We start from the raw sequence: 15,609 nt of genomic DNA on the forward strand, positions 1-15,609 counted from the left end.
TAGTATTTGTATACATGTAAATTGTTATTTATAATAAAAATGGTTTTTTAAAAGTTAATAAAACAAAAATTTGATGCTAAAAAGATTGCGGTAGTTTTGAACAACTATAAATATTTAAAAATGATAAACCTAATACTAGAGATATTGTTACGGTTTTAAACAATCAATAAATATAAAAAAAATGTCACAGAAATTAATAATTTAGTGACGATTTTAAATTGTTGCTACATATATTATGACGGTTTAAGACAATTACTAAAAATAAAAATAAAAAGACATATGAATTAGTAATTTAGTGACGATTTTAAACCATCACTAAATATAGCATTAAAATATTCTAACAAGTATTATAAATTATTGACGATTTTGTACTTTTAAAACTGTCACAAATAATTTAGTGACGCTCTTATAAATAATGGTCTAAAATTGTCACTATATCCCCTAACGACCTTCAAATTGGTAAAAAAATTTTAACGGTCACAAAAATTTAGCAACAGTAACAATCATTATTAAGCAATAAAAAAACCGTTGTAAAAATATTATTTTGTTGTAATGTAAAAAAGCTAATTAAAATTCAGCTAATATATGTCTTAATGATACATATTATTGGTAATAACAAATAGTGTATAATAGGACTCGTCGTACACTCTGAAAACTCTCTCAATGACTCTAAAAAATGTTCGAAGGAAGAAGAAGATCTGAAGAATAGGAATATGAAAATAATAAATATGTTAAGATAGATTTTTTTTGTGTGTTTTAATTTATGCAGAACTACATCACTGTAAGAATTATTGGAACACTATATGTATGCTATAAGAGCAACTTCAATGAGAGAGTCTTCCGACGTTTCATTTTTTTTTTTTTTTTTTGACATAATACAGGTTCAACAGTTGGAAAGGAGAGAAATTGGATTCTTGCTCATGTTTCGAGGAGGAGTCCCTTTTCAGAGAGACTTGTGAATGTTAATGATGTGACAAATTATCTTTAAAATAAATAATTATATTAAATTAATATTAAATATTATTTATATTGTTATGTTAAATTATAATTAATTAAATTTGTTTATATAAAAAATAAATTTAACTTTTACACATTATTAAATAATTTTTTAATGAGTTATTTATTTTTATTTATGAAATTTAAAATGCTAATTAACTACGTTACAAAACTAACCGTTGTAAATATTATTGTGTATATTGTTATATATAAAGTTATTAATTTTTTTCGAATATTAATATTTTTTAATAATAAATTATTTTTGAATTTATAAATTTTAATAATATTATTGTAAAAAAAAGTAACTACATTAATTTTATTTATTTTAATTAATTAATTAAGTAGAATTACAATAAAAATTAAAATTAGTTCCTCTTAATAAAGAAGAGAAAAATACTTTAAATTTTTATTTACTATTTATAATACAAAAGATGATGTGAAATTATTTTTATGACAAGTGAATTATAAAAAAAAATTAAGATAAAATTCTTATTGAAAATGGTCTAAAATTTCTCATTGTCCATCCATAAAATGTGCGCATTACCCATATCTACAGAAAGAGAAATGCGTGTGCAGATGTGCTTGCCAAGAAGACACAGTTGATTCTACTAGGATTATCGTGCTTCTCCTCTTCCCCTGCTTTTTTTGACAACAGCTCTAATGGCAGATGCTCTTGGTATTAAGCATCCTAAGATGATTCCTCACTAGTTTCTTTTTCTATTTTTGGGTCTTTGACCCCTTTGCAAATAAAAAAAAAAAAAACAATTATTGGTAGTAACTTTATTCAATATAAAATTAAATTCAAATGGTCCATCGATTGGACATTAGTACCATAGTTGTTGACTTGTTGCAATCAATTTCAGATTATTGCTTCTATGTTGCAATCAATTTTATAAAAAATATACACAAATATTAAGTTTTTAATATATTTATTAAAATAAAATTTTAAATTTTTTATTAATTAAACGATAGCAGTCAAGTCCAATTTAAATCTCAAAAAGAAAAAAAAAGTTGTTTTTTAACCATTATCTATTACTGTGTAATAATAATTGCTGCCCTACGAAGACCACTAATAATAAATAAAGACGAAGGTGAAAGCGATCACCCTATTATGCTTTTCAAATCGAAGAGTGTTAGAGTCTAACCGATTTTGTAATTTGTTGTAGTTAATTAGTCATTATTAATATTTTTAATAGTATAAGATTATATCTAATAATACAGAATTATTCACTTTTTCTATTGATACTAAATACCTAAACTTTCTCATTCAAATAACTGGACTTGAAAAGCCAAATAGATCTTATTAAAGTATATGGTGCTTGCATAGACTCTATATATAATTAGAGTGAGTTTCGCGCAATGCACAAAGAAGTAAATTATTTATATTATATAACATATTTTAATAAATATTATATTAAAAATATTTTACAGAACATATTATTTTAGAATTTTAAATTTATTTATTTTTAAAAAAGACATAAATTATTTATATTAGAGTTATATAAAATTGTATGTTTTTTTTTTTCATTTTTTGATTTGCATTAAGTTACACTTTGTCTTTTCATGCTTTTTTTTTTGGTAAATAATTAAAGAAAATGAATGAATGAAAATAAAAAATATATAAAAATTTTATATTAAATTTAAGAAAATTTTGACAATTGGTATAAGAAATTAAGAAATGAAAAGTAGTAAGAGTCATTTTTTTTTACCAAAGATAGGAGACTCAAACCCGCAACCTCTTAATTGAGTATGTGGAGACTTATGCCATTTGAGCTATTACTCATTGGCGAGTAGTAAGAGTCTTAATATATATAAGTTGTAGAATTTGAATATTTGCAACTAAATTTTTTTATAATTATTATTATTATGACACTTTTAATATATGTTTATTGTATTTAATTAGTACTTGATGTTTCAATTGAATAATAATAGATAAGAGTTTTTTGTTTTAATTTTTTTTAAAATATTTTACTAAATGGTGATTGGTCGATTTTTATCTTTTGCTAAGTCATTAGAATTACTGACGTGACATCATTAGTAAAGAAAAGATGATTTAAATTTATTGTGAAAAAAGTTGGGATCAGTTTTTATATATTATAAACAATTATTCTTCATATACAAACATTTTTCTCATACAAGTCTTTACAAATCATTTATATTCACGCGCATTTATATTCACGCGCTTCTCCAAAAACACACAATTAATGCACGTTCTTCTCCTCCTTCTTCTTCTTCTTGCACCCTCTTTTTCGTTATCGTCGTCATCAACACTACCTCTTCCTCCTCCTCTTCCTCCTTCTTTTTTCTTTGGAATTTCTTCTCCTCCTTTCTTTTTCTTTTTCTCCTCCATCATCAGTTATCTCGTTGTTGAAAATAATTAATAATTCAGATTCAGATTATTAATTGAACCAGAACGAAATTGATTATTGTTTTGAATCCAATCAAGTGGCTGAGGTGTGGTTCAATTCAGAAGAAAAAATATAGCATTAGAGGAAACATTTTTCTTTATTTGCAGCAAATTTGGGTGTAACACGAAGATATTTGGGTGTAACACGAAGATATTTAGGTGCATTTTAAAAATTTTTGGGTGTATTTTTATTCTGATAAGTTCTGCATAATTCAAAACTCTTCCTCTTCCTCCTTCTCATCTTCTACTGCTTCTTCTTTTATTTTCATCATCATCACCATATTCTTTTTTTCTTATTCATCTTTTTTTTTTGTTTTACCTTCTCAAGTTTCTTCTTATTTTATTCTCTTAACAAAAATAAAAAAAATCAAACAAAGAAGAAGAAAAAACACATAATACTGCAAAATTACTTGGAAGTAGATGAACTTATATTCATTTAACTAAAAGAAAGAAAGAAATAAGAGAAAAAAAAGAAAAAAATGCAGTATTAGAGGAAACATTTTTCTGTATTTGCAGCAAATTTGGGTGTAACATGAAGATATTTTGGTGTATTTTAAGGAAATTTTGGTGTATTTTTATTCCGATAAGTTCTGCCTAATTCAAAACTCTTTCTCTTCCTCCTCCTCATATTCTGCTGCTTCTTTTTTTTTATCATCGTCAACATTTTCTTCTTCTTTCTTTTCTTATTCATCTTTTTCTTTTTGTTTTACCTTCTCAAATTTTTTCTTGTTTTACTCTCTTAATAAGAATAAAAACAAAAAAAATTAAATAAAGAAGAAGAAAAAACACATAATGTTGCAAAATTACTTGGAAGAGGATGAACTTACATTCATTTAATTAAAAGAAAGAAAAAAATAAAAAAAGAAGAAGAAAATGCAGCATTAGAGAAAATATTTTTTCTGTATTTACAGTAAATTTGGGTGTATTTTAAGGAATTTTGGGTGTATTTTTATTCTGATAAGTTTTACATAATTCAAAACTCTTTCTCTTCCTCCTCCTTATCTTCTACTATTTTTTATTTCTTCCTCATCTTCTTATTTCGTTTTCTTATAATTCTTCTTAGGAGAAAAAATCAAACAAAGAAAAAAAAAATACATAATATTACAAAATCAATAGAAAGAGGAGGGAAAAAAATACAACAACAGTAATAAAAAAATGACGATGAAGATGAAACACGCAAAGAAAAAGGAGGAAAAACACAAAGAAGAAGGAGAAAAAGAAGAAAGAGGATGAGGAGAAGGAAGAACGCGAAGAAGAAGAAGAAGAAGCGTCTTTCCATAATGGTGAGTAAGAGCGCGCTTTGGAAACGGTTGAGTGATGCACGTGTTATCACACTCCAGTAGGTGAGTATAGTTTTTGTTAGACTTGACCCAACTTGTAAGACTCGTAAACCAAAAAAACTTGTATGTGTAGTATAATTCTATCATGAATAGATAGATGGCCTAATTTACTAAAAATAGTTTAAATTAACATTTAATTTAAAAAGTATAAAAATAAATAATTTTTAAATATTTAATACTTATTATAAAAGATAAGTTGGACAAATTGATCACTAAACTTAAAGACACTAGAAAATTATTTACTGTATACTATACTAATAATTAGGATCAACAGGAAAACTAATTTGTTCATAGAAATTAAAGAAATATTTATATAAGATACGATTATGTTGCCTTTTTAGTTTTTAATATTTATAATAATATTAATGTTGTTTATTATTGTCATGATTCCTTTTTTCTTTCTTTTGTTTTGGTGAACGTTTATCACTCATATAATTAACTGCTTCACTATATATTTTTGTTACAGGAAAAAAAAGCCTCGCTATATATTTTCATGTAAGTAACATATATATATATATATATTGATTTTAATTAGAATTAGAAATAAACACCAAATAAATTTAATAATTTATTCTTAAAATTAAAGAAACTTGAGCTACAAAACTCGTAGCTAACACAATAAAATAATATAATAATACAATAAATCAAATTAAATAATATCTAGCTCAACTTCATGATCAAGAGCTAAAACTATATAGCTAGCTAGGGTTTCCAAGCTGAAGCCCAAAGAACAGGTTGATCCCTCCATTTCAAGTAAATTCCTTCTACTTTTGATGATGGCAACATCAATGACCACCCTGACCTATTATATCTCTTTAGCAATGCCCTAACATCATCCACAACATCATCACTCAAACCTATTGGAGTAAAATACTCCCTAAACCTCATAGACCACTCTACTCCTCTCTCCCTTTTATTATGATCACTATCATTATTATTATTATTATTGCAACCCAAATCAACAAGTATGTTTCTTGAACACTCCCTCTCTAGCATTAACTTTTCATTGCTTATTGTTGGAAAACTCTCCTCTAACATCTCAAAGTAAATCTTGTAAAACCTTAAACACTCTTCAAAGCATTTTACAAAGTCATCATCATCATTTCTTGTGATGCAAGAATCATCACTACCACCACTTTCTTCCTCAACAATTGTCACAATTCTTGGACTAAGAGACTTCAAAATTCCAATTACATTACCCCTTTCTCCCTCCTCAACTCTCCTCAATCCCCCAACACAGTTCACAGCAATAAAAACCTCATCATCATCATCATTATCTTCTTCTTCAACTACTATTCCTAACTCTTCTTTTGTTACCTTCCATAAATGTTCCACACCATTTATCATGTTAATCTCAAAGGGCACTCTCATTAGCCTTGCAAACTTCTCCATTCTCTGACAAATTTCATTCATCACTGACCCTTTTAAGCTCTCTTTCACCAACACAATTGTCAGCTTCAATTGAGGAGTTTCAACATGATCACTACTCTTAGTAGCCAAGGATTCCAAGAAAGTAGGCCATTGAGTGCAAAATGTGCTAGTGTTGTTGCTTATGTCAATGATGTGAAGCTTTTTCTTTTTGTTTTTCTCTCCTCCTGCTTCTAAAAAGGCTTCCAAGATTGCACCATTTGAAGCTACATGTCCAAAAGTTGTCCATGGACTTACCTCTTGAAATTTGAGTATCATTTTTCTTGCTGAATCAAAAGATTGGTTCTTTTCAGATGCTGATTTTAGATTCATGTAGAATCTTTGGCCTGTTTGAGTGGCCTTGCAGAATAGAGCTTGAAGAAAATATGAGGCTAGTTTCTGCTGAGAATCTCCATAAGGGGAAGCTAACTCATTTAGCATCCATAGAAGGTGTTGGATTTTGCTTGAGTCTCTATCATTGATTGCTCTAGCACACTCCCTAAGAAGCTTGGTGGCCCATTTTCCATCACCATCAAAACAAGGATCATCTGAGTTTAAAGAGCTGCTAGTCATCATAGTTCATTAGATTGATTGAGACTATTCAATTGGGTAGTGAATTTCAGGAAATTCTTTTGGAGTTAGCAACTAACTTGAAAAGGCTGCTACAGTATCAGAATGTAAAGTGATTTGATAAGTGTAGTTTTCTTTGCTATATGATATAGAGTTTGGAAATTATAATATAGGGATCATTATTGTCAAGAGGTGTTATTGCTATTTCATTTGGATAATAACTTTGCTATATATATAGGAAAATTATGTTAAGTATTAGTAATAAATAAGTATATTTGTGCCATTTAGCTTATTATCAATCACAAGTATATATCTATGTTGTTGAAGATTATCTAGACAGAGTGATGTATGTGATGATGAAAAGAGGGAAGCACAAATTAAATCTAATATAAAAACCAGATACATACACAAGGTGTGATGACAAGAGTTAATGACAAAGTTCATTGCGGCTCAATGTTTCCAAGGACAATTGATGCTCTGAATTGCACGCCCTCCATTAATATTGTGGTGAATAATTCAAGCTATTCATTATAGCATCTCTTCTATAGTAAATAATAACAAGTGACAAAAGAGAGGAAAGTTTGTTTTTTATATCTAAAAAAAGATGTACATAAAAAGTGGTGCAAATATTATTTGTCATATGAATATAGCTTGCTAGCTCTGGTTGTTTAATAGATGAAATATGTGTGGTGTGGTAATGGAAATCTAGAATATGTAGCTAGAGTTGGATAACAAAAGGAAACCATCATTTCTTGGAATGATGTGTTTAAATTAATCTATCACACAGTTTTCCTTGGAAGCATCACAATCAACATAATTTCATAAGTCAATGGATATCATGCCAAATTGCCAATCAGATCATTCTAAAAGAAAACATGCATAACAAACAACAGCATATTTCTAAGTGAATGCAAACAAATAAGAGACATTGATAAAATAAGAACATAATGTTTGTGTTAAGCATGGCAGAACATACATACATAATATAATATTATTACCAAACTTTGAGTAGCATTTGTGGTTGTATATCGGATTTTTTTTTTTCTTTTTTTCTGCATTAATGATTGTATTATCTCTCAGAGTCTCAAATATATTTTCCCTTGAGGAATCAGTGATAAAATGTGAATCTAAATGTAACCTATATTCTCATAAATAATTACACATATGTTTGCATATATAGACACATACATGCATGCCAGCAGAGGTTGACAACTTGACCTTGGTTAATTATATCATCCCAAGAAGGATCACAAGCAGAATTATAATATATAATGAAAAATGTTATAATAAAGTGTGTGTGTGTGGATTTTGATACAATTACATGGACACATTTAATAAAGTAAATAATATAATGCAATTTGATAAAAATGCAACTTATCTATGAATCTTGATAGAAATTAATTTTCTTAACCTGATATTATTGTTTGATGATTCTCATATTACACATCTGAAATTTTTGGGGTAAGAATCTTGTAAAAAAAATCTATCACCCCTTAAGTCTACCATTTCCAAAAGAATAAAGAAAACTCAATTTCTCTATGTACAAGTCTCTGCACCTCATTCCTATACAGTTTTCTTGAGAAGCTGTGTGACACTACTGATCTATAAGGTCAAATTGGACATTTCATGGCTTTGCAAGACAATCCAACATGGTTGACTTTGACTTGTCTTGCAAAGTACTAAATATCCAATTTGTTCTTCAGTTAATGTTTGTTAATTCTAAACAATGTTTGATTAATGATCTTGATTAGTGAGGGTTAATTAGTAAAAATGTGTTACATGTAATGAACCATCTTAAGCTAAGGTTGATGACTATGCTCATGATAATTAGCTTTCATAGTCCATAACACAACCAAAAGCACCATGGTTGCTGCAAGAGACACCATTGCTGCCCAAGTCACCTTACTAAATCTCTTCAAATGTTTGCAGTGTTTTTGAAGCACTTGAGAGAATGCATCTTTCACTAATTGGCATCCTAACAAGCTTTCAATGCTAGGATACACATCCAATAGATTCTGAACTGAACTTGTGTATTCCTTAATCACCTCATATTCACTTCCTGGTATGAACTTTTCTTTGCCACAGATTGCATCTTCATCACCAAAACAAGTATAAGGCCTCAATACCTTTTGTCAATGAAGTTTATGTTGTTAGTATATAGAAAAGTCATGTAATTAACCAAGTAGATATTTCTTGAGTTAAACTCCAAAGTGGTACTTGAGATTGGTCGCCTGCACTAAAATAGTCATTGAGATTCCAGTTACACCAGTTACATTTTTGAGATTGGCAAAAATGCACCATGTTAGTCCATAACGGGTGGTGAGTCACTTGATGGAAAAAGACTAAGGGACTAACATGGTGCACTTTTATCAATTTCAGATACATAATTATGCATGGGTCTCAGGGACTATCTTAGTGCACACAGTGGAGGGCCACTTTAGGGTTTAATTTTCATCCACAAATATGTCTCTTTAAAACTTTGGTACATTCATGTAATTTGATATATATGAATGCTAATTCCAAATTGTATCCAAATATACTAATTTTTTAGAGTAACAGATATTATGTTATGGAAAGAATATAATTCTGTTATTATCTGTGGCATACCTCAGGGATATCTCCTATTTTAGTAGAATCAGGTGAGCAGTTCCATGGCTGATATAAAAAATCAGGTGGTGCTGAAAAAGGATTGCATATATTTGGTAGATTTGGTAAGAGTGCTCCCTGATATTTTGATAGGCCTCCATTCACCTGCAGATGTACCAAAAAAAGTAAATAATAATATTATGTTCTACCATTTTTTGGTTCATTGCATGAGATATGAAAATAATCTTTTTGCTCATAATACAAAGAAGAAATTGGTGTATAAGATTATGCAAAATATAATTTACCTCATTGACAAGGTTGAAGATTCCTGAACTAAACTCAGATACAATTGGTTTTGCTGAGAGCAATTCATCACAGGGTATCATGGAACTTAAGCTGTTGTTGTAGGGATTTTCTTGAAAATTGTATAGAGCATTGCATGTATCATCAGAAAATCTGAAAAATAGTTTAAATTAATAGCTATTGAGAAAGAAACTGAAAAGAAATTTGAATTATAAACTAAAGAATTTTGTTTTACTTTTCTAAGAAGAAATAAACTCCAAAGAGTATCCAGCATATCACTGTCAGCAACCAGCACAACACAACAAATCTGTGAAAATTATAGAGAAAGCAACAAAATCATGGAAGATGAGAAATTTTAGCTTTATATATGTATAGGCAAATTCACAAACATCTAAGGTGCAAGGAAAATACAATTTGGCTTACTAACAGGTAAAGTGCCTTCCAAACTCTTAGTACTCCAAAAACTGCTCTACAGAAAATTCCAACATTTTTATGAGACTCATGTCTAGTTAATGCAGAAGAATTCCTTCAATTATTAGTATGAAATCTAAGATAGATGATTAGATGTTGATTATTTACCAATAAAGCATACCTGACATGGATATTACAAAAACCAAGTTCAAGCTTACAGTCACAATGCTAAAAATAAACCTGAAATATGCAATTCACTATTCATTATTCATTTTTTCATGTTAAAGAAAGATAGACACAAATTTTTTATTTTGGTACAAAATATTATATTCTATTGGTCATTTTAGTCCTGTTATTATAAATCCGCTGATATGTCAAGACGAAATAATACGTATGACATTAGCAGAATTGTAATCACAAGACTAAAATACTATTTTTAAAATGTCAGAGACTAAAATGAATCATGCTCAGAGAGTTGACAAGTAAGTGCATAAAACACTACTTACAATGCTTTTAAAGCCATGTTGATGATGTGCCTATTCTTGGCAGCTTCTTGTGTGATATTTTGAGCAGCAGTGTCAAATCTCTGAGATGTGGTGTTAAGCTTTGAAGCAATATCAGCATCCACCAATTCAGTTGGGATGCCTTTCAATGCTCCTGTTATATTGAATATAATACCTGATGCCTTATCTGCTGTATTGATTACAACATTAACTGAACTACTTGCATGACAACGGAATTTTGCACTTCCAGCAAGAACTAACCCACTTGCAGCCCTACAACAACAAGAATCATACACATACATCACTTTGAATTTGTAAAATGTGATACTAATGGTTAGAAATATAACTATTTATGGAATTTTTTTGTCGGTTTAAACTTTTGTAAAAAATAGTTTTATGATATAGTATTAGAAATTTTATTACTCAAAGATTAGGTCTAGAGTTTGACTTTTGTTACACCCGTAAAAATTTTACACCAATTCAAAAAAAGAGACTCTTACTTAAAAGGGTGCGAAAGAAATATAATCATTAATGTCCCTCCTTCCATCGATTTAAAACTTTTAAAGAAACACTAAAAGGTAAAAACACTAAAACACTAAAAATATATAACTTTTTAATTAATAGATATATTCTTACATAGCTATTATGAGTAGCAAAATGGCCAGAGGAATTGGTAAAAGATCACAACCCTTGTTTCCACCAAAACTTTGGCAACAACAATTTATTATTAAGAAGAAAAGTCCACATAGAATTCCACACAAAAGCCATAGCACCCCAATTGCATATCCATATACTCCTGTGAAAACAACTGACTACAAACATTAAGAATCCAATTAATTAAGTTAATATGTAACAAAACTGATTTGTTAATAAGGAATGAAGATATATTAGACATCAATTAAAGAAAAAAGAGAGACTTACACTCCAATAATGCTTGTTGGTGATGTTAAAGCCTCCTCTATATTTTTTGAAGTTATCAGATGGGTCCACTCTTACAGTGTTGTCTTTAGGTCTAATTGGTTCTGACACATTACCTGCATAAATTTTTCATATCATAGATCAATCATAAACCAAGATGAATATTAACATACTGGATGAAATCACAATAGGCTTAAAGTCTATTAATTAGGGTGTTTGAAATATAATGAAATTGAAATTTATTTTATTTTAAAATCAAATTCCTTGTTCGAAATGAATAAAAATTAAAAATTGACTTATTACATTTGTAACATTAAACTAACCCTAATTTTTTCTTTTACAGAATTTGATTGGAATTAAAATGATTTAATATGTTAAAAATATAAAAAAAATTCTTTTTGTCCTTTAAGTATTTCTTAAGGGTATGTCCATTAGTTGTCTTTATTTCTTTTTATATTTTCTTTTGTAATAAGTTTTACCATAAGTGTTGAGTTCTTTCTCTTTGTAAAACAACATTATTTATTTGAAATGTAATATTTCATTTTCATTTCAATTCATTTTAAATAAAATTAAATTGATTCAAATGATGAATAATTTGTGAGTTGGCATGATATCTTGTCGGATTTGGATCCTCTAAATTTTGAATTTTATTTTAGAAGATAAAGTGTGATTTCTTATTACCATTTATTTTATAGGTGAGATCGAGAGAAAATATGAGAGAGAAACCATTCAAGCGTGGGAGATCACATTTTATCTTTTCAAGTGAAAATTCAAAATTTAGAGGATTCAAATTTTTTCTTACCTGGTGGAGAATCAGGAGGAGGGGAGACAACTTGTGTTGTGATTTCTGGAGAAATCAAAACTACAATCACAATAGTATATGCTAGGCCATTGTTAAAGATGGCCATGTCTTTAACCTGAAAAAAACAAAGGTAATTATTAATCAATACTCATATATATGTTATGGTTATTAAAAGTTGCATGCCACTTTTATATGCTAGGCTAATCAAATTCTCAATGCATGCAAGATCAACAATTTTATTTTGCATGCATGGCGTATTAATAATGCAATAAATGGTTAAAAAAATAAGCCTACTTTTGAAAAAATGAATTCATTATTACCTGCTAAAATGATAGATGATGGAGGGTATTGGAAACTCTTCCCATCAAAGAAATCCATATTTACATTCATATATATCTAAAACAATTAAAATCGGTGTATAATTTCCCATATATATCACCATTATTTTATTCTATTCCCTTATATGTTGATGATGATGATTATGATCACTTGTTCTCTCCTTCAAAGATTGGTAATAATTTTGAACTTGATCCATGGCTGATGAGTTTCATCGCTGAAAGCAACTACGTCAATAGCTACAAGTTTGGCCAAATTATTGCATGGTCATAGTAAAATGTTTTACCCAAAAAAAATGGTAGAGTTTAATATATTATCACCACTCGTTTCTTTTTTAAAAAAAAAAAAAAAAAAAAACTAACATAAAGATTCAAACACGTGGTGATAGATTTGATATGAATGCTATATAATGATGATGATCATCATGTGTTTCTAGAACGTTAAATTTTTTGTTGACTCTTCAATTGAATCATTAATGTGTAATCTCAAGTATGTGTAATATCATTATATCGTTTAATTATATTGCTTTTCCATTAACACGGAATACATGCATGAACATATCAATATGAAAATTTGGAATGCATCGTATTTAAGGTGTATTTAGAAATTGATTATTTTTCCTAGTTAATATAAAGTTGGATGTACGGTGTTTAATGTGTTTGGCATTTTTCATTAGGTGTTTTTCTTGGTGTTAAATTAGTTGCTAATTAACACATACATACACCAACAGATTTCACTTTTATTATATATTATTAATTTTACAATTAAAATATGTCATGTATCACTTTTTCATTCCAATTAAAATCATTTTTTTTCTAAAATTAAAAAATTTTTTCCGCAGCTTTACTGATTTTACAATTAAAATACGCCACATGTTTCTCTCTTTGTAATTGAAATTAAATCCTTCCCTTCAAAATTAAAGAATTCTTCAATTCTTTTTACTAATTTTACAACCAAAATGTGTCACATGTCACTCCCTAATTACAATTAAAATTAAATCTTTCTCTCCAAAATTAAGGAATTCTCCTCTCCTCCCTCTTCCTTTTTTTATCTCTCATTTTTTTCAACCACTCTATCTTTTTTATATATCATTATCAATGACTAATTACAAATTTGACAACTAAAATATGTAACATGACATTCTTTAATTACATTAAAATTAAAATTGAAATATTGAAATTGAAATATACGTACCTATATTATATATCATATATCATAATATTACTATCTAATTTAATAATCATATATATGTGTCACATGACATTCTCTTATTAAAATTAAGAGAAAATATTTTTCTCCAAAATTAATAAACTCTCTTCCTAAATTCTCTCATCTACCTCTCTCTATTTTTCTATTTCTCTCTACCACTTTCACTCTATATATAATTTATATTTTATATTAGTAATTTGACAAATCAAAATATGTCATCCGATATTTTTTATTACAATTAAAATAAAATTTTTCTTCCAAAATTAACAAACTATTACTCTCATTATTCATCTTTATCTTTCTCTCTCTCTCTTTTTATTCTCTATTTTTTTTACCTTCTGTTCTACAGAAAATAAAATTAACAAAATAATATAATTTAAATAAAAAATATTATTATTATTAATTATATATGTATTTTTTAGTTTTTTATTTAATTTTAAATTTTTACCGCTTATCTTTCTAATCTATATTTTTATTTCTCTTCTTTCAAATATTTATTACATATAATTTGGAGAGAATACTAATGTTATAATTAAAAGTTAGAATGAAGATTTAATTGTTTAAAAAAAATTAATTTTGAGTTAATTTTATAACTATTAATATAATTTTTTTATGCTAATATCAAATTATATTTTTATATACATAGAAAAAAAATATTATTTTTAAATAGCAAGTATAAAAATTAATTATTTCTATTCGTGTAACATACTTAACACCTAATTAAATGTGAAAGTATACACGTTAAATTATTTCAAATTTTAGATAATAAATATTAAAATTAATTATTAATAAAAAATTAGACTTTTTCATATAAAAATAATAACTAAAAATTTTATAATTTTAATTTTCTTAGTAAAAAACTTTTATCAACTTAAAACTTTTAATTTTTTTATAAAAGTAATTTGATTTTATAAATCTTGTGTCATATATAATCTATAATCTATATTGTACGTGTCAAAACAAAATAAATAATAATTTTTAAAAATTTATATTTTTGTAATATTATTACGGATAAAAATACTAGTTATTTACTAATTAGTTGCTTAAGAAGTTGAATCATAAGCAAAGATGGACACACATATATGAAGCGGTACAGCAAGCATTAAGCATGTAATGTAGAGTATTGCAATGGTTGAAGGTAAATAAAAAAATGAACCTACAACGTATAATTGGTGCATTGTTAGGTAGAAAATACCTACAAAAACATCTATTATATATGCGATCCAAGGCATCAACACTTGAAATGTATAATTGGTGGCATTATTGTTAGAGTAAGTCAGATAAACTTATCAATGTTAGGATGTCCTCAGCGCCGAGGAACCTGTAATAAAGGTGTATGTGTGACTCGTTCAGATCATAGACTAAAATAAAAAAAGAAAAAAGATTTTTCAGTATCGATGTATTGGTTAAGATAGTGAATGGAGATCTTTCTTTCACTATCTTAACTGAAAAAAATCTATAAAATTTAAAAATGGATAATAAAAAAAATGATATCTATATATATTCTTCGGTTGGTTAAATGCTATAAATGAGAGTAGTAATTCTCTATTCTTAACAATAGGATCCGGAGATTTCTTAGTTCATCATGCTATTGTTCTAGGTTTATATACAACTACATTGATCTTAGTAAAAGATGCTTTGGATGCACGTGGTTCCAAGTTAATACCAGATAAAAAAGATTTTGGTTATAGTTTTCCTTGCGATGGTCCGGGACGAGGTGGTACTTGTGATATTTCGGCTTCGGACGCATTTTATTTGATTAAAGTGCTTTTGATCGACCATTAGGGTTGGAAATGAGACGTGTCAAATTAAGTTTAAATT

General features: G+C 27.6%; 2 protein-coding genes across 2 annotated transcripts; both read right to left on the reverse strand.

Annotated features, from left to right (window-relative positions):
* Positions 1–5,445: 5,445 nt before the first annotated feature.
* LOC107632304 (protein SHORT-ROOT-like) lies at positions 5,446–6,726 on the reverse strand. The gene has a single exon (XM_016336000.3). It carries the CDS (start codon positions 6,724–6,726, stop codon positions 5,446–5,448), a length of 1,281 nt encoding a protein of 426 aa, XP_016191486.2.
* Positions 6,727–8,519: 1,793 nt separating this feature from the next.
* LOC107632303 (uncharacterized) lies at positions 8,520–12,349 on the reverse strand. The gene is made up of 10 exons (XM_021117511.2): positions 12,244–12,349; positions 11,445–11,557; positions 11,160–11,335; positions 10,527–10,796; positions 10,202–10,260; positions 10,037–10,073; positions 9,845–9,916; positions 9,612–9,762; positions 9,328–9,471; positions 8,520–8,846 (listed from the first exon to the last, which is right to left on the reverse strand). The coding sequence occupies exons 1-10, from the start codon at positions 12,347–12,349 to the stop codon at positions 8,520–8,522; spliced, it is 1,455 nt and encodes a 484-aa protein (XP_020973170.2).
* Positions 12,350–15,609: the final 3,260 nt, after the last annotated feature.

The sequence above is a fragment of the Arachis ipaensis genome, chromosome B3 (assembly GCF_059453495.1).
Source record: "Arachis ipaensis isolate K30076 ecotype BB chromosome B3, ASM5945349v1, whole genome shotgun sequence".
Classification (NCBI taxonomy): Eukaryota; Viridiplantae; Streptophyta; class Magnoliopsida; order Fabales; family Fabaceae; genus Arachis; species Arachis ipaensis.